At 45.3% G+C, this 26212-nt stretch overlaps 1 protein-coding gene across 3 annotated transcripts in view; it reads right to left on the bottom strand.

The window, feature by feature from the left end:
* The window catches only part of TBX5 (T-box transcription factor 5), a 45868-nt gene that overhangs the window by 6315 nt on the left and 13341 nt on the right, over positions 1–26212 (bottom strand). For all 3 annotated transcript variants that reach the window (XM_036929458.2, XM_036929457.2, XM_036929454.2), the window contains 2 exons: positions 19742–19833; positions 4512–4738 (listed from right to left, as the gene is read on the bottom strand). In XM_036929458.2, coding sequence (XP_036785353.2) covers positions 4512–4738; positions 19742–19833 — 319 coding nt within the window. The remainder of the gene's footprint in view (positions 1–4511; positions 4739–19741; positions 19834–26212) is intronic.

Below are 26212 nucleotides of genomic sequence, written 5' to 3'. Positions count from 1 at the left end.
AGACCACAGAGAAGGAAATGATGTGAACCTGCTCTAAAGAGCACACAGCACACAGAATGCACCCCTGCAGAGCCCATCCCTACATCCAGTTCCCCTTGTCTCCAGCGCTGACTTCCCTTTGAATGTCCAACACAGTACTTGGCTTGGCTGGGACCTGTTTGAGCTGCCTTTGGTTTCTAATGGGCTGGGTTGGAGTCGGCAGGGTGGGAGGGGGCAGGAAAGATAGACAAGTGCTCTCCCAGGCCCCGGGGCCCTGGATTTGATTGAGTAGCATTGATAAAAGACCTTCCCGGCTCTTTTGGCTCCATCCATCGGAAAGATAGTTTGGAGACAGCTGGGTCCAAACACAGGAGCCCTCTGGCCTGCCTGGCCCTTTGACATTTCATTGGGCCTGCCTCCTGGGCTTGTTGGAAAGGAGACAGACAATGAGGGGAAGTCAGATAGTGGGGCAGGCAGGGGCCAGGGGGAAAGCCACCCACGGAGTTATCACTTAACGGGAATCCCAAACTGGAAGGAAACCTCCGCTGATTCCTTATCACTTCACAATGGAGGCTGGTGATGAATTGCTTTTTGTCGTCTCTGAGGCATGCAGGACAGACAGAACTTGGTTGGAATGCTCCCTGTCCCTGGGAGCTCCCATTTAGGGGTGGAGGGAGGTGAGAAGGGCAGAGGGTTCTGGAAAGATGCGAGGAGTCCCACAGGGTACACAGACGGTGCTGTGAATTTTGGACAGGGCCACTCACTAGCTGGGTGACCCTGGGCCACTACCTCCATCTCTCTGAGCCTCAGTTGCCACACTGTGGAAAAGGGGAAATTTTTCACGGTACTATATCCAGCCAGTCACTATGTCCTGATCCCACCCACATGTCCATCTCCCCTCCCAGCCTCTGGCTGAGCCGCCATCATTTCACACCCCTGCAGTAGCCCCTCAACAGTCCCCTTCTCGCATAGCAATGTGACCACTTCAAAACAAAAACCAGTTGTGTCACTCACAGGTTTAAAACTCTCCAATAGCTGCCCATCAGCATTAGGATAAAATCTGACATCCTTAAAATGGCTTATGAGGACTGGCTCCTTGTGGGCCCCGCTTTCTTTGTAGCCTTGTGCCCCACCACTTGTCTTACTCCAGGCTCCAGCCACACTGGCCTTTTGCGGGCTTGCAATGGGGGCAGGCTCCCCCTCTTCCGAGCAGCTGCACCTTGCATTTCTCTCTGCCCAGACACCCACTCACATCCCTCCTCTCCTGCCCATCTACCACTCTGAGGACCTCAGCTTCAGGCTTCCCTGACCCCCCAACTCTAGTCTGACACCCCTGTTTCATATTATCTCCTTTACGGCACTCGATCACCATTTTAATCGAACAATTGTATAACTAGAGGCATACCTTGGATACAGACATTTTGTGGGTTTGGTTCCACCACCACAGTAAAGCAAGTCAAATGAATTGTTCAGTTTCCCAGTGCATATAAAAGCATCTTTACACTATACTGTAGTCTATTTCATATGCAATAGCCTTATGTCTAAAAACATACCTTCCTTAATTAAAAAGTTTGTTGCTAAAAAAAAAATCATCTGAGCTTTCAGTGAGTTGTAATCGCTGATTACAGATCACCACAACAAATATAATAATAATGAAAAAGTTTGAGATATTGCGAGAATTAGCAAAATGCAACACAGAGACATGAAGTGAACAAAAATACTGTTGGAAAAATGAGGCCAAAATAGACTTGCTCTATGCAGGTTTGCCACAAACCTTCAATTTGTAAGAAACACAATATCTGCAATGCACAGTACAATGAGGTATGTCTGTATATGCAATTTTAACACCTGTCCTGATCTCAACAGTGTGGCTTCATAAGGAGAGAATGGTGGCTAGCAAAGGTTCAGTGAGCACCTATATGTGTCAGGTGCACTTTACATGAATCATTTCATCTCACCTCCTATCCACCTGACAGCGTAGGTGTTATTGTTATCCCCATTATGCAGAAAAGGTAGTTTGAGGGTCAGAAAGCTGAAGCAACTTTCCCATGGCCACACTGCTGGGAAGTCCTGCAGCGGTGCAGCCACCACCTCCAGCTTCCCTGGAGTTGACCTTAAGTTCAATCTCATATCCCTCCAAGCACCCCGTGCAGGTCCACTGCTCAGAGAATCTGAAGAGGTTCATCTGCCTTGCATTCAAAGCCTTCCCCCCGCATCCTCCAGGAAAGCACAAAGATGCTCTTATACATATTGAACCTAAAACAGCCTTGATTCTTTTTAACGTCTTCCTCTCCCTTCTTTTGGTCTGGCATTAATTTAATCAACAGAGCTCCCTAATTCAAACCTGGTGAGCTCTTAATCAGTCTTGAGACCCAGTCTCAAGAGCCAATCTCTACGAGAGAATCGAACTTTGAGATTGTAGCTGATAAGCAAGGGGAAGGGAGGCAGTATAGACTGGTAGTTCAGTGTCCACAGTCTGTTGGGTTCAGATTCTGCCTTTAAGAACCACCAGCCCATGATTTGACCTTTCTGAGCCTCAGTTTCCCCATTTGTAAAGTGAGTGAACAATAGCACCTACTAAATAGTGTTCTTGAAAAAGCTGAGGTCTAGAACCTAAGCAGGGTGCCCTTAAATATAATATGAAACAGAATCTCCATGCAGGGACCCGTGCTCTGTGGGACATGCTTAACCCTTGCTCGTGATGAGGCAGACATGTTTGCAGGCATCTGGTCTCCAGTCCACCCAGCAGTGGATGTGCTGGGAGTCAGGCCAGGGGACTTGTTGGGGGTGATATTGTTCAGGTCTTTGAGATCCAAGGAGCTTGGGTGGGCTTCAGGTGAGTCTGGAAATGTCAGCCTCATCCAGGTCAGTTCCCCAGCCCCAGGCTTGCACCTGTGACAGCTCTACCCGCCTTCAAAACACGAGATTGGTAAATGTCAAATCGGCGGACTCATTAGTTTCCTCACTTAACCCCAGTGTCAAAGAAAGCTGCCAAAGCAACTATTTCCATCAGTTCCTGTGAGTCAGCATTTTTGCAAGAAGGTCCAGAAGCTGGGCATTGGACTTCCAAGGGCATCATATCAGTTACTGAGGCTATGAGGTACAACAGGCCACTCTAAAAGCTAAGGTTCAAGCCTGCTGGAGCAAAATAATGATGGCTTATTGAGTCATCTCGGTGCTAAAAGATGACAAGCATGATTTCAAGACATCTTCATGCAAAGCCTATGAGACTGGTCCGATCATGAGCCCTAATCTGTAGATTTTTTTAAATGAGGCTTATGAGGGTTAAGTAAATTGCCCCGTAGTCATAAAAATTCACAAATAGCAAAGGTAGGATTCATCCTAATGTCTGAGTCTGAAGACCACAGGCACACGCACTAGCCTACAAGGACTCCTTCATTTCCTAAAGCCTTACCCAGATGAGAAGCATTCTCTTCACTTCTTCCTGGGACTCTATTTCTGGAACAATACCTGTCCCTTCTGCAATCATAGCTACCACCTACTGGATGCTTAGCAAATATCAGTTTCTCTAGGGAACTTAGCCATGCTTACACAGTGGGAAACCAAGGCACAGAGAGGCCGGGACACCTGCCTGACATCACACAAGAAGCTGCTGGCAGAGTTGAGACTCAGACCTGTGTTTCTCTGGCCCTTCTGCCACCGTGCCTGTCTGCCACTCACACCAATCAATTGTTCCAGTACACTGAACGCTGCCCCCCATATCGAACACTTCAATGGTGGCTCAAAAAATGTGCCCCCGGAATTTCCTTTTTTAGTATAGCCCCTTTGGACTCAGATGACTTAGGAAGAAGTTATCCATTTCTCATTTGGCAAAGGAAACTATGGCATTTCTCAGACACCAGCCACCGTAATAGGGAATGCAAAGGAGAGAAAATCAGTTCTGGTTTTTTCTTTTCTTTCCTTTTCTTGGTTTGATTTTGATCTGGAAAGGAAAGAAGAGCTCAGAATCCCCCTGAGAGGAACTCTACCACATAAACCAAAGCATATCCAATTGTAAGGAGGTTCCCCACAGCATAGCTTGTAAGGCACCCAGGAACACTGGAAGCAGCCTTCCTGCCCACTAGAGGGGTTGGCAAAAAACCCTCCACTTCACCCTTTTGAGGCAATTCTTCCTCTTCAGCAGCTAAATAGAAAGAGCGGCTCTATGTTCATGAGAAGATATCTACAACTTATTGTAGTTCAAAAAATGCAAGGTGCAAAATATGGACAGTATGATGAAAGCAAAAACAAACCTTTTTGTGTGTGGCCATGTGCATGGGTGTGAATGAATACAATAGGCCTGGACATTTCAGATAAGTTTTCCCAAGGTAGCGGGTAGGACCAGGGCAAGGCCTGTCAAGGGGGCCTTTCAGTTTTACTTGTATGATTTGAATGTCTTACACGCTCTATGTATTTTTGCATTGCTTACATCTTTTAGATAAATAAATGTAGCTGTGTATTCCTTTATGTTTCAAGGAAAGGAAGGAAGAAGTAGAGAAAGAGACAAGTTGAGCAGAAGCTGTCACACTCACCTTTCCTCTTGGTGCAATGGTAAATCTGGCTGTGCTCCTGGGGCAGTGGGTATGGGTTGGGCGGGGGCAGAAGGTCCTGGGAGGGGCCGGACACACCATTCTCACACTGGTACTGGGACCCCAAGTTGGATGAGGTGGAGAGAGCTCGAGGCTCACTGCTGAAAGGACTGTGGTTAGAGGCCACTTTTTGTCTCACTGTGCTTCTGGGAACCACAGGATATTCTTTACTGAAAGAGAGAAGATGGGACATAACATTGATCAGTGCCCTAGTACAGATCCCCCAACTGGCTGAACTCTGGGGTTAAAGAACCCACCAGAACAGTCACAAAATAAGAGACAAAAGTGTCTTTGATAAGCCAAGTAATCAAAATCACACTCAAGTGCTCAAATGCCATGGACATATATATTTGGGCACTAACTTTTCATGCCTTATATATGAGGCAAGTAGGTTTGTGAATAGTTCTGTGTGTATGAAGAAAGGTCGGAGAGCACCCCCAGTTAAGAACCCATCTTAATGATCAATAAACACATAGAATTTTTAAATATTTCAGCCCATTGTATATGTCTTTGAATTTCCTAATTCAAAAGCAAGAAGAGCCGAGCAGTCATTTAGACTTAACTTCCGGATTTCCATCTTTAAAATGGGGCTGAGGTCTTTGTCCAACATAAGTTACGAATGGTATTCAATAATAATATGTATCTCTGTTGACAGAGAGTAACTACACTAGTTGGGGTGAGCATCTAATAATGTAGCTAACTGTTAAATCACTATGTTGTCTAGTTGAAACCGACATAATACTGCACATCAACTATACTTTGATTTTAAAAAAGACTGGTAATTGACCATGTTGACAGTCAGGTATGATCTTAGGTTACCCTAATCCAGGTAGCTTGCTGCTTGTGCCTTAGAATTTCCTTTTGAGCTGCCTTTTGTACTTGGTGTTACCAGCATAATATTTAACTTCTCCATGCCTTGCTTTTCCCATCTATAAAATAGGGATAATAAAAAACCCCAGTTTAAGGGGTTGTTGAGAGAAGAAATGAGTTAGTACATGTGAATGACTGCATGGTACTTGGCACATAGTGAGTTGCTCAACAAATGGCGACCTTCAGCATCACTGTCATTGTTTTGGGTAAAGTAGAAGGAAAGAGACAGGAGAGGGAAAGAGGAAGGGAAGAGAAGCGAGAAGGAAGATCAAGGACAAGAAACAGAGACCAGAATGTGAGATCTAAGGTTAGGCAGATCCACATTCAGGTCCCATCTCCATCATTTATGGGCCGGGTGTCCTTCTGAGCCAGAACCTCTGAGCCTCAGCTGTCACACAGAGAAGCCAAGCGTAATAAAATTCAATGACATCGTGTGGACAGCATCCTGCAACTCAAAACCCAATCCTTCACACTCTGAGGATGGGTCCTCCACATTCCTGTGCTTTCAGCTTTCGTACCAGGTATTCCTATTTTCTTTCCTCATAGGAGCTCAGGAACGTCAACAGAAATCTCTCCTGAGGAGTGGTGCCAAGCAGCGCCAGGAGCCCCAGAGGAACCCAGGTGGGTGGGGAGGGAACAGAGTGAGAGTTTTCAGAGTTGTTTAGAGGGGGACTGCTCCTAGATAAAAGGGAAAATTGAGAGAAACATGTAAGTGTGTAAGTAGAAAAAGGCCTGACCCATACATAACATCCCCACATCCATCAAAGGCAGGGGGCTGCCAACATTTGGGATGGGGAGAGGAAATCGTGGACACACACACACACAAACTATTCTAGTCTACAGGCTGATGGAAAGGTGATTTGGTCCATCCTGTCTGGAAGGCAATTTGATAGCATCCTTTTTTTTTTTAACATACAATAACCCAGGAATCCAATTACTATGAATTTTCCTAAGAAGCTGCTCAGGTCAGCGTGCAAAAACTTAAGGATGAGGGTTTTCTCTGCAACACTGTCTACAACAGAGAAAAAACTAGAGATGATGTAAATATCCTCATTAATGGTTAAGTAAACTTCAATTAGAGCTAAACAATGAAATATTACGCAACCTTAAAAAAGAATGAAGAGGCTGTATATGCACAGATTCAGAAAGCCATGCAAGATCAATTAAGTTAGAAAAGTAGGATACAGAACATGGTCTAAATTGTGAAATGATTACTGGCAGTTCCCTCCAGGAACTGGGGTTATGCAAAAATGTTTAGGTCACTTCCTGCTTTGTGCCTGTCTGCATTGCTTAGCCTCTTTTACAGTGAGCACTTATGCAGCTTGTATGGGTATTTCCATGTTGGGATAAAACTGGTAACAGTGGGGCAGGAGAACCAGGAGCTTGAGGAAATACACCCACAAATAAAGGAAATGCCTACAGCACCTTGGAGTGCCATGTGGCCCATCCAGGGTAGCCATTCATCTTCCCGGTGTCCCCCACCCCCCATGCCACCTTGGATGGAAAAGAAAGCAGAAATGTTGCTGAAAACCACAGGGAAAACCCTGCTTGGATAAAACGCAAAATAAAAACAAAGAGGAAAGTACTCAAAGCAGCCCCAACCACAGTTCCCCAAGAGGAGGCCCCAGGGGAGGAAGGGACAGAACAGGATTTAGAATGTGACCCAAGTCTTCCATCTGCAGACCCAGAAAAGCTGCTATTTCTGGGGAAATGTCCATTGTCATCAAATCTCCAGAAATGAGTCCTCCACCCTAACGGTGCCCATAGCACACTCAACTCAGTGTCTTTGCCAACTCTGTGAACTCAGATAAGAAGATCGCCTAGCTGACCCTTATCTTTTTCATCTCTGAAATGGGGAAAATACAGAGATGGTTTGGAGAAACCACAATATACTGCCACAAGCCCCCAGACACTTTCCCTTCCTTGATTAACCCACTGGACTCTGATGTCCACAAAGTATCTAAGAATCAGGGTATAGTAGAAAGAAAAAAGATGTTAGACTTAGGGAGATGTGTCTTCTATAAGAGATCTGCCATCTAATAGCTGTGTGACCTTGGGTGAGGCACTTAACCTCTCTGAGCCTCATGAGATTGTTGAAAATATACCACATGCTCTACAAAAGGCCTGGCATGTAGTAGAAAGTAGAAACTACTGTTATTCCTTTATAAAATGGCTCGTGATTTCAGCTCATAAAATTTCTTAGGTGGAAGAAGTTCTATAAGCCTGTCTCCTTAATTTGGAGGTCTTAATTTGGGTGGGGGGTTCAGGGGTATAGACTAGGATTTTAATGTCTTTACTCTCACCAATCATGAGTTGAAATGCGGTATTCCTTTCTGTTATGGGTGTAGGCAAAAAGTCCCCATTTTATTAATGGCCCTAGTGACTGTCATCAACAGAAATCAAAGCATTTCATATCCTCTACAGTATCCAGGTACAATTTATGCTCATCATGACTTCAAAATTACAGTTGTTTTAGACATGTTACTAGATCCTTCTACTTAGCCCATTTATAAAGAGCATTTATTACTATGATTTTTCTAAGATTTTGATATATATTTCAATATAATTGGTTTTCTTTGCAATCTATACATTTTATTTTATACATTTAATCATATTCTTCTGAGAAATTATCCATAGGCTTCACCAGGCTGCCAGCAGGCCCATGGCACCAGAGTAAGAACTCCTCCCTGAAGGAAATACGTATCGGTAAATCCCAAACTTAGGCTGTTGTGATTTTTGCCACTATTCTTTAACTTCTTACATTTTTAATTAATTTTGTATCCAATAAGTTTAGCCACACTCTAGCAATAATATCTGTGACATCATTAGCTTATGGTGTTATTTATCAACCCTTTAATGCTATTGAAATAAATACTTACTTATTAAAGCCAAAGAGTACATCTGAAATCATCTCATGCACAAAGAACCCCACATCTAATACAGAATGCTGCATTAACCCATTTCATCCTTCCCATGACCCTATGAAATAGGTACTGCTTTTGTCCCCATTTTACAAATTAAAAAACTGAGGCCCAGGGAAAAGAACCAACTTGCCCACAGTCACAGAGCCAGAAAGAGGTGCAACCACAATTCCAAGCCAACAAACCCTTGATTACTTCTAGACAGTCTCCTACTTCTTTCAGTTTTCAAAACACGATATGTTTTTAGCCGAGCAGGGGTTCAGGGTGCAAGAATCCTGCCCCATTCTCCCACCTCGTGACAAATTTATTTTTCATGGGAAGGCACGTTAGAGTAGCCAGGCAGGGGACACAAAGTGTCTGCCAAGTGTCTGGGAAGCTACAGAACCTTCCCAACACCCAGTCCCCCAGCCAAGCTTTCCTGTGGCATATGCCATCCCACAACCAAAGCTGGAGCTGCCCTGAGCAGCCACATGCTTGGACTCTCCTCCGGGTTTAGCTGGGGCTCAGAGGCTGAAAGGAATGAAATTAGCTTTATATAGTTCTTGCTTTGTGGCTCAAGTTATGTAATGGAAAAAAAAAAGAGAGAGAGAAAGAAAAATCATAAAACGTATCCAATCTCACTGGCAAGTCTATGTAGCTCTGCTTAGCTCAAGTATTGGGCTGTCAGGGCTCCAGTAGGATGGGGGAAATCTTTTTTTGGTTTTATATTCTTAATGGGGACGGTTATTTTCTTTTAATTAAAGATAATAACTCCCAAAAAATGTTGGCTGAGGGAATTTACAAGAGAATGTATCAATAGACTCTGTGGAATTCTCCCGTCCAGCACTGCCAAATTGCAAAATTACTCTCTGGAAGGTCAAATCCTGCTTTTGATTACTAACACTCACACAAGTGGGAAAGCCATATTATCCCATAACCACTTGCCTCTCACAGCTTGTTTGTCTCCAAGAACTTCAAACATCATCCCCACCGTCAATCATGAACACCTTTCTTGGTGCCTGAAATGCAGGTTCCCCAAGCCCATCTGACAGGTGTCAAAATCGGGGCATGGAACAGTGAAGCGACTTCTTAGTCAGCCCGGGATTAGAGAGACAGAGGGAAGAAACGTCCCAATCAAACATCGGGGTAATTTTCACTGGGCTCTTCAGGGACCAATCACAGGGACACAGCTAGCAGCAACATGACAGAAGTCTCTTAAGGCCCTGTGATGGGAAGATAAACAAACCATTTCCCTCTACGGCTTAGGAGCATCGTTGAAGAATCCAGTACAGGAGAGAAATTGAAAGTTGAAAAGTCCTTATGTGTCTGGGAAGAGGGGCAGCAATGAAGAGCTGCTTTATTGTCACCATCGCTGGCCACGGCCCTCTTTACCGCCCGCGTGGTCCTGCACGTGCTTCCTAGTCTTCCAGGCCCTGCGCTAGTTGACTTACATGCTTTCCCTCACTGATCCTGGCGATAACCCCACATCTACGGTATGATTAGAGTTACTCTCAAAGTAAAGAAATTGAGGCTCAAAGAGGTTAAGCAATTTGTTCCAGATCACACAGCAAAAAGGAGGTAAAGCAGAGTTTCACCCCAGGTCAGGGCTCTCCCAAAGCTAACGTATACTTGATAATGCAGAATTGTTGCCTCCACACCAACTGCTTGAGTGACACAACCTTTCTGTTAAATAAAGCATCCTGGTGATTCCAGAGCTGGGTATTGGCCACACTAGGCAATGTCAAGTTCTACGGGCCAGTCTAGCAATCCCGCGGTCTGAGGAACCTTTAGTTCACCAAGTGTCAGATCCTGCTGCTTTCTACTGTATCAACCGAGCTGTACCCACATCCTGCGGACATGCTCTGCTCAGTCTGGGCTCACCCGACTGAAGCAGGGGTCCTGGGTAACTCAGCTTACCCTGGGCATCGGCACCCGCAGACCAGGTTCTCCCCGGCTGGGCCCCTCTCACATGCTGTTCCATGTGAGCGAGTGCAATGAATGACGCCATTGTCACCGGGTCTGGGTTATAAAACATTACAAGGGAATATTGAAACTCACAGCCAAACTGCATCCGCCACCCGCCGCCAGCTAACGAATGCCCCTGAGAATGTTTTCCACTGCAGCCGCCTGAATCGGCCTTTTCACGGAGCAGGTGGCAGCGGTGCTGGCATGCTGGGGGGCTTCTTGTTGTTTTCCCCTGGTGATGCTTACACAGTTCCCGGCAGCCTTTCTCCAATAGCTAAACCACCGCACCGGGGCAAGGCTGGGGACTGTAAAGTCACTGTGCTCGGGGAGCAAATTCCTCCCCTCGCTAGCTCTTAACCTGTGATTAAAATTAAAAAGGGGGCCCCACAATCCTGAGAGAGCTTTCACAATTTATTAACTTTCCAGTACACTTGGGGAAGTTATTCTGATCTAACATGGACACACGAGAGGGTAGGGGTGGCTCACCCCAGACCGGGTTTAGCTGGGTGCAAATAATAATCGCTCTCTCCCTGGTGTCTACAAAGTGCTTTACAATCATTTTATTACTCAGGTCGCACCACACCAGCGAGCTGGAAGAGGGCATGGTGAATGCCGGCGGATCCATCTCATGGGGCTCCCTTGTTAAAGCTCTAGATAAATGAGTACCAGGGTGGTCATTCTGAGTTTGGGCTCTGAAGTCAGGCTGTGTGAATGTGTCATATTTCAGCACCCAGCTGCTAACCTGGCCACTTGGTGCTGGCTAGGTTCTTCCTTTCTTTAAGCCTCTGTCTTTTGTCTGTAAAATGGGAACAATACGACTCATTACGTCTTGAGGATATAAAATGATTCGCCGCATGGCATGTGTATTGTTCAATAAGCACCAGCTTATAAATCATACATTATTATATTTTGAAGTAGAAGGTCTTACCTTGCAAGGGCTTTGAATGGTCTGTGAACCCTTCCCCCAAATATCAGATATTTAAAACTTGTTAGTATTTCTAGGGAGAGGGAGGTACTTACATCAGCTACTCAAAAGGGGTCTGTGATTTGCCAAAAAAAAAAAAGATTTCAAGCAACTCTACAGAGGCAGCTCTGGAATCATGGGGAAAGTCCTGACCAATATAGACCATTCATGACATTTCTCCTTGCCCCAGTTTCTCCATTTGCAGAAAGAGAATAATAAAGCCCATGTCACCTGTCATAGTTGCAGGCCCTCAAAGTAAAAGCTGGATGTGAAGCTCCAGATACGAGAGGCCAATGCAAACTAAACTTTTGATGGGCTCACAGTAACAGTAAGACAAACAGTGCTGCCAGCTATCTAGCACTGAATTAAAGAGCTTGCTGTTTTGGTTCAGTTGGTTAAAATTAACAGTTTTAACAAGACAAACTATGTCTTAGTCTTAGTAGGTTTTTTCTGGGAGGGAGGGGTTGTTTTGTTTTATTGTTATGATTTTGGAGGGAGGGTGGAAAGGTGGAGAGAAGCTTTCTGAGGCTGGGCCTTAGTCCTTCTGGAAGTCTGGAAGGGCCGGAACTCCCTGACCCTTCTCAAACTGCTTCCCACACTCAGGGGGGTAGTCTTGAGGCCTTTGGTCTGAGGGGAATCACTTGCGGGCCCCTGGGTCCTGCAGAAGTAAGCCGAGGACCTCCTGGTCACCTTCAGGTCAAGTGATGGCCTTGGCAAAGTCAGCCCCAGACACCCGCTTGAGCATGTGCTCTATTTCCAAAAAATAAGATCATGTAAATGTTCTGTGCAGTGGTATAAAAACGCCTCTTCCCTTAACCAAGACAAACAAATCAAAAACAAAACAGCTATGGCAAATGGAAAACAAATTTCAAATATGAGAACGTCCCTAGGATGGGATAATGGAGAGACAGGGTGGGGATGGGGAGGGAGGGGGCAATCTCTCTAGGGGCGTGGGGTCTAACTTGGCTGCATACTGTAATTACTCGGGGTGCTAAAGTCCTGACCCCTGAGTCTCCGCCTCCACAGAAGACCTGGTGCCATTGTTCTGTGCTGTGGCCTGGACTTTGGGAGTTTTTAAAGTTCCCCAGGAGAAAGAAGTCTTAAACAAAAGAGTACCCACCGTCTGATGCCATTTATACAAAATTCTCCGACTAAACTAACATATCGTTAAAAAAAAATAAGGACATTGATTGCTTCTGGTGGGGATGTGGAGACAGGAATTGGCTGGGATGGGGCAGGAGGGAATGTTCTGGGGTGAGGAATGTTTTACATTATGACAGGGGCTTGGGTTTCATAAATATGTGCACTTGTCGAAAAGTGAATAGTGCACTTGAGATTTGTGCATTTCACTGTACGTAAATTTCACCTAAAATAAAGAATCGTGAAAAAAATTGAATCTTAGTTAATGATATGCATGCTGAATAGATAAGGGTGTAATGTACTCGTGTCTGCAACTTAGTATGAAATGCAACCAACAAATACAAAAGGTGGATGCATGGATGGAAGGATGTCAGATGGATGGACAGCTGGTTGGCTGGACAGATTGGTAGACGGATGTGTGATAGAACAAATACATAGCAAAATATTAATTATAGAACCTAAGCAGTGGAACATGGGTGCTTGCTGTACAATTCTTCCCTGTTTTCTATATGTCTTATATTTTCCAGAATGAAACATTGGGGGACCACTCAGGTACTTCTAATGCTTGGCCAAAGTTGAGCACTAAGTAGAGAAAAGGGTTCTTTTTTATAAAACAACCCAGCATGTGGGCTCTATTTCCAAAAAAATAAGGTCATGCACTTACCTGCATGTCTTTGTTCATTCCATAGGGCCGAAGGATTGCCCAGGTATGACCAGGGGATCCCTACACCCGAGAATTGGATAAAGGGCAGCTGCTGGAGCCTCTCAAGAGACACTGACTTGGCAGCTCTGAGAGTGAGACTCAGAAATCTGTGTGTTGTGTTTTATTTATAAGGCCCCCGCCCCCAGGTCATTGTGATGGCTTCCACAAGTTTGAGAAACGCTGCCTAAAGGTGTTTGAGTGAGTGATCTGCCCTGAGACCCTGTCCCTCAAGGGCAGGGGGTGGGGAGACCACCGATGAACAGGAAAATGGGAGGGCGACTATTCTGAGCATCTACATCCTTAGACACCCATGAGGCACCATGGGAGCCCCTTGGGACAACCCTCCATTTCACAACTTGACACCATCCCTCTTGTTTTACATAAAATCTCACTTCCCCAAGGCAGCCATGCAGCCAGCCAACAGCACAAGAAGAAGCAGGGAATTGATGCCACCTCCAGAGTGTCCTCTTGGAAAGCACGCCTCATTCAGTGAGCACTCTGATCACCTTTAACCACAAGAGCATTAAATCAGTTTTTAAAATGACTATTTGACGTTAGGAGCTAAACATCAATTTCAAATCAGGAAGCAAGGGCTGGAGCCAGAGAGAAGGCTCCAGTGGAAGGATTTTAACCCTTCAGGGGCCCCAGACCCCCTGCATCCCTTGAAATTGTTTGAAGACTTTTTTCTCTTTATATATTGTGACTTTTTAGAGTGTCCCTTGCTTTGCTTTACTTGGATTTTCAAAAGGGGTCTTAGAAGCCCCACCCTAGAGGAAGAAGAGGGAGGACGGGGGGTATAAGCACACAGAGCAGGTGAGACTAGTCAGTGTCCACCTGACTAGGACTGAGGAAATTAACCTATTGGGTCTAGCTGGGACCTCCTGGGCTCTAAGCTTTCCTATCTATCTGCTCTGTGACTGGGGGTGCTCAAAATCCAGGCCAGCCAAAGCAGAGCCTGGGGTACCCCAGCTGTGGAGCCCACATCCCACAGTGCACCAGCAGCCCAGTGAAAGACAAAGGAACAACCTAAAATCGATCCAGCATCACCTGAGCCAGATGCTGTGCCACACTCTTCCATGCGCACCTGGGCAGTGTTACAAAGTGCAGGCATGTTATTTGGCTCTCCTACCCAGAGGAAGGGTCCCTGCTCCTCCTCTTTAAATCTGGGCCCACCTTAGTGAGTCCTTTCCAACCAACAGAAAGCAGCAAAAGTGACACTACATGCTTGCAAGGTGTGGAGAGCCAAGACCACATGGCGTCCACCTGGTCTTCTTGGGGACAGCTGGCTAGCCATGGAAGGAGTCCGACTGACCTGAGTCCACCACGCTGGGCAGACCACCCACACGTGTGCCAGTGGACAGCCGGCTGCAGGTCATGGGGAGGTGCCCTCCTGGCCACCCAGCTTCTCTGTGCCTTCAGACACCTGCTGCCACCAACACCTGACAGCAGGCAAAAGCTGCCCAAGTGAGTCCTTCCCAATCCTCCTACCCACAGTCATTAACAAACTAGAGGCTCTGCCCTGTCACCTCCTGCTTCACCTCCCACACAGTGGCAGCAAGAAATAGCTGGTCCTTCCCCCAGAAGTAGTATTTAGGGGCATTGCTGAAGGCCAAGAACCAACTGGAAGAAGTCCGGAGCACTCTGATGGCCTCTGAGCTCTTCATGGAAGGACTGAGGCTGTCAATTTCCTTGTCTCTTTGTTGAGCTATGGATGCATTGGGGTGCACGTAGTCCCTGAAACTGTGGCTGGCCTGGATTTACTGACACACAGATTGCTGATGGCATCACTCGAAGCCCAGGGCTTCCCAGCCGTCCAGGAGAAGTTTGGGAACACTTTGTTGCCCTTTTCAGTGACAGTAATCAGCGGACACGAATTACCTCGTTTCATCCATGCAACAGCTCCAGAGGCAGGCTCTATAATTATCTCCCATTTTACAGATAAGGAAATGGGGGCTCAGTGGAGCAGGGGAGAGTTGGAGTCACTGAGTGCAGTAGCTGGGTCTCCAACTCCAGAGATGGCTTTTCCATCAGATGGCTGATCCTGTGTGTGCTGATTCACCTTGCATCCCTGGCACTTGGCATACAGTAAGCACTTAATAAATGCGTGTTAGTTGAATAATAAATCAATGGATCAAAAACTGAATAAATAAATGAGTCTCTGGTCCTCAGTTTCCCCTTCCGCAAAAGGGGGACAGTTGGCCCAGAAGCTGTCTCCCGTGGTCCTTCAGTCTACAGGACCCTGTGCTTTCAGGACCGGCTCTCCTCACAGTGCTATCATGGACCGGTCCAGCTGGCTTTCAGACCTTCAATACCTGAGCCCTAGTATGTGTAGACCCTAATATAGGTAGGTCCTCGTCCAGCAGGAAGAAACCATTCTTCCTACAGGCCTAGCTCCCGTGCGTTCCATGAAGGTGCCCCCCACCCCCACAGCCCGTGTCCCCCACACCCAGTAGCCCTGGCCTTGGCCCCATCCACACCTTTGACTTTTAGGAAGTTCAGAACTTGTCTGAATACATCTTAAAGATTGAAACAAAGTTCTAAGAAAGCAGTGTTCTGTGAAAAACCAGGGCCTAGATCATTTCAAACAGCAGTGAAGTTCCCACACCTTTCTTTTTAGGCTGAGCATTTAGGTGTACATTTGACTCTTGAACAATGCAGGGGCTACGGGTAACTGCCCCCCATGCAATAAAAAATGCATAGCTTTCAACTCCCCAAAAACTTTATTAATAGCCTACTGTTGCCCGAATGCCTTCCCAATAACATAAGTTGCTGACTAACCTATATTCCGTATATTACATGTATTATACACTATACTCTTACAACATTCAAGAGAAAAGAAAATATTAAGAAAATCATAAGGAAGAGAAAAATACACCTACAATACCATCAAATACACTTATTTATTGAAAAATTCCACAAATAGGTGCACCTATGCATTTTAAACTCAAGTTGTTCAAGGGTCAACTGTACTTCCCAAACTGTTGTTTGCATATCACCTTGACAATGTTCACCAAGTCTATATACAAGCTCTACTGTCATTTAGTTAATATTGTTTCCTGAAATAATCAGCCTTAACTGTCTTCCCTCCCCTCCTTCTTGCCTTTCCTCCTTTCCTCTAGTCCAATTTTAAGTCTGAAATCCATCTGACGTGCCTGGGTGTCTGTGCACCCTCTAAAAGCATCTCATTTATCACCAGGGGAGGGAATACTACCATTTGGGAAATACTGGTTTTTAGGACAAGATGTTTTGTAAACCTCAGATTAACCTTTCAAAACAACCTTAGCACACAGTCCCATCAGTCTGCAAGAGATAGGATTTTTAAATGAATTTTTGCCTACTTTGTGCTTTTGCATAGCTCCCCCATTTGTACAATGAGCACCTATTGCTTCTATAACTAAAAACCATAAATGAATGTTGAAAAATAATGAAGAAAGACACCAGCTGCATTTTCCAAACAGAGAGACGGGTGAAGAGAGATAGTGGAGTGAGTGCCCAGCCACTTGCCAAGCTAATCCAAAAGCTATTTATGGGGGATAACTTTGGGTTAATGCTCAGCCCTCTCCCTTCTTCTGATTCTTGGAATAGAAAAGTTCATCTCTCCTGCTTTTCTCTCAGAGCCAGCTGTCACCGGGTATGTAGGGGACAGGAAACAGGATTACAAGATTAACAGTGAGCCTGTCATTCCAGCCTGGTTGTTATCACTGCCAACTCCAGAGAGCCATCTTCCCCCCGTGTCACTACCTACTGCAACCTGGGAGTTGGCACCAAAGCCTAGAATAAATTCTGAACAAGGGCAAAACTGGGAGTCATGGGGAGTGTTCCCCCAAATTAGAAACATTGCATTGAGCATGGACCAGGATCCAAGCCCTCTAAGGGCATTTGCTCATATAATTCTTACAGAAACAGAAAGTGGAAGCTATATTTATTTATGCCTGTTTTAGAGATGAAAATCCTGAAGCTCTCTGCAGTTAAATCACTTGCTCAAGGTCATATGCCAATAGATGCAGAGCAAGGATGGAACCCAGATCTGTGTGACTCCAAAGTCTGTCTGACTCCAAAGCCTTCTATTGGAGCCACCGTGCTTCACACTCTCTTCTTCCCAGGGGCCATCTCCAGGGACCTGGGCGGGTGACCCTTGCCCCTCTCCCAACCTGCTCAGCCCTCTTATTGCCCTGGGCAACTCTTAACATGACCACAAAGACACACATGGCTCCTAGGCTGGGAGTTTTGACACAGCATGTCAATTAGTGAGCACCTACTGATTACCCACCTCCAAGTGCCTACCCACGAAGGACACCTGGCCAAAACCTCAGCCAACCTTCAGTAATGAGGTATGGTCAGGACAGCCAATGCAGACCAAAAGTAGGCATCTGCCTAAATAGCTAACCAGCTGTGTTTAGAACAGTTGCAGAGTCCCCAGGATCTCTGACATTTGACCTCTCAAATACCTGGACTCCCCCTACCTGCCTCTCCTTTTATATCTATCATCTGTCCAGCGGCTCCCAAAGTGCAGGACCCTGACCTGAGACAGGAAAGTAGTGGGGGTCTTGGGGATAGACACACCACGATTACACAGTCTGTGGCCAGGGGAAACATCTTGGAGGAAGAAATAGCCACAAGGAGACCTCCATGGCGAGCAGGAAAAGAGACAGTCTGAGGCAGCACAAACATGCTGTTCAAAGAGCCAAAAATAATGGAAAGAATACAGGCTTGAGCACCTCCCTCAACATGATCAAAATAGAGAGGGGGCAGAAGCAGGGGGCAGCAGTGGGGGACCGAGCTGGGGGAGTGGCCAGGCCCAGTGGTAAGAGTGTGGTCAACCACCCGAAGGAGTCTGGACCTTACATGGCAGGTGAAGGGGGTTAGGGAGAACTGAGAAGGTCCCAGGCCGTGGGGTAACCTTGTCTGTTTTTTGTTTTACAAAGATGTCTTTGGCAGCCACCTGGAGGGTGTCCTGAAAGGGAACAGGACAAAAGCAGGTCCAAATAAGTTAGGAAGCTGCAGCATGCCCGTGAGAATGGTGGCGGCTGGGACAGGGGGTGTGGATGGAGAAAGCTGGTAAATTCTGAGGTATGCCAGGAAGATAGAATCAACAGGAAGGTGACTGGTTAAGTGAGAGGGGTGATTCGTTACCCCTTAAGTCCATTACCCCACCTGCTCTTGACCTTGTCGGGGGGAGGGAAGATACAGGAGATGGAAAATCCCTTCAACTGCAGCTGAGAGAGGATGTCTTCTCTCCAGTCTGCCCTGCCCAGCCTAGACCTTACCTGCGGGGGCACTGAGACAAGGCCATCAATGGCTAAGCTGCCTGAATGACAGACAATGGGCAGGTCAGGATGGGACTCCGAACGCGCGGAAATAAAAGCTTGTCTCTCTGAGCCCAGGGCCACCAGTGGTTCAGCCGCTCTCAGCTTTACATGATATTTGTCGTAACCATGTCCACTAACTATAGACTAAAGCCAATGCCAATTTCACAAGGTAGACACTCGAAGCCAAAATTCCTTAAAAGTAATAACTTCAGATCTTGGCTGTTTTAGCCACAAAAAGCATCTTACTAATAATCCACTATCACGAAGGAAACCAATCATGAATGCGGGAACACATAGGAATGTGATATATTGTGCACGCCTGGAGATAATGGCATATTTATTTTTGAAATGCATGCTAAGCCCGCTTTCTGAAAATCATTCCCATGGCACATATTCCTAAGCCCAATATTAACACCACAAAGCTGCAGCCTTTTCTCTTTCTCTTTCTTAGGTATGTTGTCTTTCTTTGAATGAGCCTGTCAGCCTATCTGCCCAACTTTCCCTTTTCATGTCTTCCAGAAAGAATAAGGAAAAGCTTCCTAAACGACCTCATTTTATTTTGAAATACTAAACCCAGCAAAAGGGGAAGAAAAAAAAAAAACTTTCTTGGTCAAAGGGATCAAGATGGATGGCTAATTTTCTTGCCATATGGTAAGTTATTTTGGAAGCATATCAAGAGGTAGAGAGAATGTTCGACAAAATTGGCAATGCTTGTACAATCCTTTCAAATCAGACCAAATTCCCACTCTGTACATTTGCTACAGCCCCCTTCTATTCATCATATCAGCGACTGTGACCACAGGATATGTAAAAATACTGAGCAATTTTTATCACCAGCTTCCAATCCCCCAGTGCCCTGGACCACCACATGGTGTCAAGTTTGTCTGTATTTCACCCCCAGGAAATCAAGTCATTAACTTCCCTTTCATTTACCAAGAGCTGTTGCCAAAAAAGAAAATCATTCATCGGCTGTGACTTATGGGAAGAAAGAGAGAGAGGACCTCACTAGAGAGAGAGTGAGAGACAGCAAAGAAAGAGAAGAAAGGTGTAGCTTTTGTTCCCAGGCAGATGGAGAATGCAAATTCCCTGGAATATTCTCCCGGCCCACCAGGTTGCCTGATCGAGTAAACCATGTGTGACGGTTATCAGAAAGTAGGATGGAAGGAGGTTCACTGTCCTCTTACTTGGTAGCTAAGAGCACCCAATTCTCTGTGCTTGGTCTTCTGCAGGCAGGGAGGTTCATGGAGGGAGGCTGCCGCTGGTTCACCTGGGTTATCGGGAGGTAAGTGGAGGCAAGGGAGTCAAGGAATCCACTCTCTTACCTTTGCATCCTCGACATTCTATGCAACTCCATGTCATCGCTGCCCCGGAATCCTTTGGCAAAGGGATTATTCTCGATCTTTAATTGGGTGATCTGAACGGGAGAAAGAGTTGGTTTTCACTTGATTGCTACATGACTACCTTGGGACAGGAGCTAGTAAGTGTCAGGGAAATGCAGCCTCTGGCAAGCCCAAGAAGCAAATGAAGCCAGTCACATCAACTGGACCCACCATTTCCTTCAAGGGGAGGTTTTGAAAAAAATATCCTGGATCAGACTGCTTTTAAAAGGGGAAAAAAACCTGGTTTCGGTTTGCCCATTAATTGGAGTCATATTCTGCATCATTCCAGCCGGGTTGGGCTTTTTTTTTTTTTTAATCTTAGCATTTTGTGTTTCAAATGCAATCTAGGCCTCAATACTTGCCCCCTTGTACCCCATTTGGAAAGCTGTAAGTGTTGACTTCCTTCACTGTGGCAATCTCCATGGGGACAGAGTTGCTGGTTGCTGACAAAATCCTACCATGCTAATTTCATGTTCATTTCACAGTTTCACAGACAGAGTTTGCTAGCTCAGGTGGAAACTGGTATCTAAAACACCAACATAGAGAATCATAACATATCTGGTAGCTATCAAACAGCTCCACACCCCTCTAATTTTCCAGGTAGGAAGAGAGAGCCCTCACTCTCATTTCTGTTGCAATGTCCAAACTTAGTAACAGAGAAGGATCTTTGGTTCAAGACCCAGAACTTTCATGTAAAGCATCAACACGTAGTCTACTGGCATGATTGTGCAGTAGTAGCAGGTACTGGTGAGAGTGCATCCATGTAGAAGTTGCAAGAAGTGTTTCCTAAAAGCTGTGTGTGAATCGAACTTTTGTAGACCAAACCACTTTATAGACACCAGGGCAGCATTCATCACAGTCCACCCATTCGAGGTTCACTTTTACCATCATCAGCACATCTCTATAGGACCTGTGCATGGGCCTGCTTAACATTTTTATTTAAATCACTCATCTTTTATTTAAAATTATTTTATAAAAAATATCACTTCTTTATGTCTAACTAGAATCACTTGCTAACTGGTAGAAAGAAACCCATTACCTTGGTTTGTCTCTGCTGGTACCCACAGAAAGCTCTAGATCCAAGGCTTTCATCCCTTTGTTGCACAGGGAAATTAGACACTTTTTGAGACACATTCAACACAAACAGTTACCGACCTAAGACTCACTCCTCCTTGACAGACAGATAGAAAGACCATAGGAATGAGAACGATTTTCTCTCTATGATTCCATCACACCCAAGTACCTGCAAAAACCATCTCATCTACCTCTGGGTCGTTTGTTTGAGAAATGAGGAATATAATGAATGCCCCCATGATGTGTGCATTTGGGGGCACGCATCCTGGTATGTCCTGTGTTCTGGAAGAGACAGCCATATAGGGTTCCTTCTAACCCCAAGATTCCATAATGAATTGATTTGATATGAAAACCATATGTATGCATGTATATGTATGTGTATTCACAATAAAAATATATGTAAAACTAACATTTAAAAAATACGTGCTATGATGCTAATCATACGACATTTTGGAAAAGGCAAAACTATGGAAACTACAAAGACCAGTGGTTGCCAGGGGTTGGGGGGAAGGAGTGGGGGAGCCCAGAGAACTCTGATGCCAGGAAAACCACTCTGTGTGATATTATAATGATGGACACATGTCATATACGTTTACCCAAACCCACAGAATACACACGAAGAGTGAACCCCAATGTAAACTGTGGACTCTAGGTGATTATAACGTGTCACTGTAGGATCATCAATTGCAATAAATGTCCCACTCTGGTGGAGGCTGTTGATAGTGGGGGAGGTTGTGCATATGTGTGGAAAAGGGGTGTATGGGAACTCTCTGTACTTCCCACTCAACTTTACTGTGAACCTAAAACTGATGTAAAAAATAAAACCTACTTTAAAACTTTTAAAAATATGTGTGGGTGTTTATGTATAGATTCCCTCCTCCCTTATTTCATAACTGTCCCCATTCCTGCAACTTACTGATTTTGACTGGACTCTTCAGAGTAAGTAGAAAATCTATAACATACTTTTGGAAAACAGTCTTTAAAATATGCACTCCTGAATCCAGTTCTATTTTGAGTCCAAAAGGCTACCACCTAGTAGGGCTCTTTCCCACACAGATTTTGTCACAATAAAAATACAACACAGTTGACCATAAATCTTTCTTTTTAAAAAGGGGGTACTTTTAAAAAGTTAAGTAAAACTTAGATCATTAAAAAAGAGGTGGAGAGAAATCTTGCCCCACTCCCCAGGCCCCCCTCCCACCCAGTCACTGAAACCAGTCCCTGAAAATAGTGAAGACAAGAAGGGTGTGTCATCAAGGCTGAATTAATGCCTAGTCCATGATGTCACTGCTCCACTAAGCGCTCAGGAGAAAAAAAGACCCTGAGAAGAAAATGAAAAGGGTGAGTTTGGGAATTTTATCAGCAAAAATGTTCTGTTCAAAACCATTTCTTGCACTTCAAACAGTTCTACTTGTGCTTATCACCACCGCTTGCAAAAATACGATTCCATAGGATAAGCACAATTACAACTTCCTCTCTATATACTTAGTTATGTTGATCTTACATATGTCTTGCTTTGTAGACTGAATATAGACATCTATAGGATCTAAGAATTATCTTGGGAACTGTTAACATACAAGCTTAGCTACAGGTGAAAATGTCCATGTTATTTCATATATGTCACTCACATGCCATAACCTTGTCCTTGTGATTCCCTCCCTGATACGCTGCATGTCAGCTAAATCACTCACGGGCACACAGTCTGACCCACTTGGATGTCTGAGTTCTACTAAAAGGTTCCACAGAAACAGACTTCCATTAGTCATACAAATGTAGTCCCTCCAAAATCAGCATTAAACCGGATATCCGGGGGAGGGGAAGGGGTGAGAGCAAAACAAATACCAATGCCAGCTCCAACCAGTGAGACAGAGGTTGTAAAAATTAATGAGAATAATTGTTGTGAATTTTTGCTTTTGGGGAAAAAAAAAACCCTCACGAGGGCCAAAAATCTTAATTATGTCTCTCTATTAGGGGTTCATTTCCTGGTCCCAACCAGAAAGCTCATACCTCATAAATACAGGCTCCTTACACAATGATTTAAGCAGGAGGAAAATGCCTTTTAATGGCAAAGTAAGTTAATATCAGGGTATAGACATACTTGCATACACAGCCATTGTTGCAAGAGCAGAGAAATGAAATGCCCATGTGACCTTTTTTTAACACCTAGATATTTCTGGGGATTGCTCTGGGAGCCGCTGACAGCTGCAGTGAAAACCTTACAAAAACGTGTTTCACAGAGCAAATGTCACAGGGGAAGATTCGAGTTTTTAAATATCTTTTTCAAGCTGTCAACCATCTGGGGAAATAACTCCCAAATCCAGCTTGGGATCACAGCTGGGCTGTGGAAATACATCGTGTCATTAGGAGCCCTGTGGTCTATGGGTATGTGACTGAAGCACAAGAAATGAGCTCTGCCACATACCTGCAGTCCAAGCGGAGTGATCCTTCTGAAGGCACTGAGCCCTCCTGACCAAAAATTAGTGGCTCATATTGTCCCAAATTGTCATGGCCCCTTAATCACATGGGTGGCTTTTCTCTCCCTGCTCATTTATACCAAACCTAATTCTGGGCAAAAAGTCCATGAATTGACACCATGATCAGGGGATGAACTCACTAAACCACAAAGACTAACATTTGTAGTTGGTTATAAACCACAGGAATAAGAACTTAGTAAAAATACCAGCTTTTTAGAGTCTTAAACAGGGCAGGTGAGGAGTTTTCCAGAGCCTGCATGTTGCATAGAGTTGCCATGATAATAAACTGATCAGTTAAGTAGTTCATCAATGGAATCATCACTAACAGTGTGCTTCATCTGTGCCTTTACACACTTTCATGGATTATCTCATTTAAGCCTCACCAATGATAACAACAAATAAGGAGCGTATTGTATTACCATTTTACAGATGAGGAAACTTAGCTAAGTAACTCATGAGAGTCAAATGCATTTGGAATCCAGACTCTCACCTTAACCCTATGTGAAGGTAAGAGCTCAGGTAACTTCTACCCACGAAGTCAGGAGCCTTAACAACCCGTCCAGGTGGACAATAAAGTAGCGAGACAGAGTCCACAAATCACATTCAGCCCGGCCCGCTGATTTAAGTCACACATCATATATCCACGCAGGGAACATTTGCAGGAGCCCTGGATTTGACTGAAAAAGTGGACTGCTTTAGACTTCCTCCTGACAAAGAGACTAAATGTGTTCGGCACTCCAGAGCTTAAAGTGGGGGGGAAACCTCAGATAGGGGTAGTAACTGAAAGCCGTCTCCTATGACATGCCTCTTCTGAATGTCAGGTGGGCTAAAAAGACCTCTCTGTGCAGCTCAGCTGGGCTCCCTGGCCCAATCAGCAAAGAAAAGAAACAATTCCTGTGCACAAACTCTTTGTGTGGCCATCAGATAAGACATACATCCGAATGCATACCTGGAGATGTACATTTGCAGAACCATGAGCATTTTGACCCACAATCTCTTAGACTGTGTGCAAAACTCACATGTACACACCCCACTGGGCAGACATTCCTTCACACACACAGATCGCTAAATATATTCATTGGGAAAAACTTTTCTTTTAGGTAGAAATTTGGGGAGTATTGAGTATATTCACATGTGGTTTCAGGGATGGTTTCATGAGAATATACATACATCAAACTTATCAAATTGTATACTTCAAATACTGCACTTTATTTTATGATGATTATGTCTCATTAAAGCTATAAGCAAAAAGAGAGAGAGTGCTCCCCCAGATCCACCCATGCCTGATGGAGCCTAAGATCATAGCTACACAGAGCTCAGGAATTTCCCCAAAAGGACCTGAGCATCCACATGTTAATGTCCTTTCCTTATGAACCTGGGCTTTCTGGGTGATTTTTAAAAAGTGGCATATTTTTGGACCTTCTGTTAGGTCTGGGAGCCTCTGCGCCTATGTATACCAGGAACTGAGTGTCCTTGTTGCTATTTTTTCCATTTTATCCCCCTGTAACCGTCACCACAAAGTTAAACACAGGTTTACAGCAGCCATAGAGGAAACAGGCCTCTAGCAGCCAGACTCAAATTCCCCTGAAATAGATTTGCAACTTTCAGGGCATTTGGACTTAATGTTTTTGCTCTTGTTGGTTCTAGTCAGGGGAAACTCAGAAAAATCCTTCTTCCCCTTTAAAAAGTAGTTGCATTGTGGGGAGTTTGTCTTCTTCTGTAGGGAAACTCTTTTAAGACCTGGGTTCCTGGACAGGGCTGTGGCCTGGAAGGGACCATCCATCACGCTCGGCCTGGTCACTGACCATCTGAATTGGGAGATTACCCACAGCATTTTGTAACTGTACTGGCTTCCCTGCGGGGCAGGGGCGGGGGCGGGGAGGGTGGATTATCTGACACGCAGCCTGCACTGGAATGACCTTTCCAGGGTGACTGGAGGCTTTAGGGAGCTGATCCATCTCCCACCCTTCCTGGCCTCTCCTGCCTCACTCCACAGCCCCTGAAACCTCCCCCTACCCTGCCCTTATCTTGCAGGTGTGGACAGGAGCTGTGGAGGGGGAGGGGCGTCACCACCATGTCCCAGGTCCACGTCCTTATGTCGATCCCATATCGACCCCCTTTCTTTTCCCCACAACAGCCTCAAAACTCAGATCACTGCCTGATACTCCAGTCTATAACCTTAGCCCCTATATCTTGCCTTTCCAGATCTTTTTATAACAAGGCTTAGGAATCATTCGATCCTGTTTCTTCCTCCCCACCTAAATAAAATGAATCCACGCACACTCAGGTTTTTAAAGACCAGACGTGAACGTGAACCGTGACAAGTCAAGACAAGCCCTTTCTCCTGAGAAACAAAAGATGTTCCCCCAACCTGAGGTTATGGGATGCCTCCTTCCAATACCACTGTCAAGCTCTGAAATGCCCAAATCATTTCTATTTCGTACAGCGTGAGGTCAGACATTGACACCATCCATCTGCCCATCCCACCTCTATACCACAGGGCAGCCACCTTCGCCCAAGCAACACATTGGCCCAGCGCCGCCTCCCCTCACCAGGCTGTGGTTTTGCAGGATCCTGTCTAAATCCCAGGAGCCGTGATCTAGGCTGCTAGGGGAACAGGGTGCTGGGATTGGGGTTTTGTTTTAACAATGCCAACCTTGTTACAGAATATGGTCTGCAGTCGGTAATCACTGAAACAATTAGAGAAGCATCTGGGAAATCCAGGCCCAAGGTTAATAGTTACTTTGCCACCTGCCCGGATTCAAGTCGAAATGCATCCATAATGCAGAGTGGAGGAGAGGAAACTGACCCCAACAGAAAAGGCGGCTTAGGAAGGGAGGCAGCAGATCCCTCACCCCAGACCCCA

This window comes from Manis pentadactyla, chromosome 14 (assembly GCF_030020395.1).
Source record: "Manis pentadactyla isolate mManPen7 chromosome 14, mManPen7.hap1, whole genome shotgun sequence".
Lineage (NCBI taxonomy): Eukaryota > Metazoa > Chordata > Mammalia > Pholidota > Manidae > Manis > Manis pentadactyla.
The sequence above is the reverse complement of the archived record's forward strand: the minus strand, read 5'-3'. Positions and strand labels throughout refer to the sequence as shown.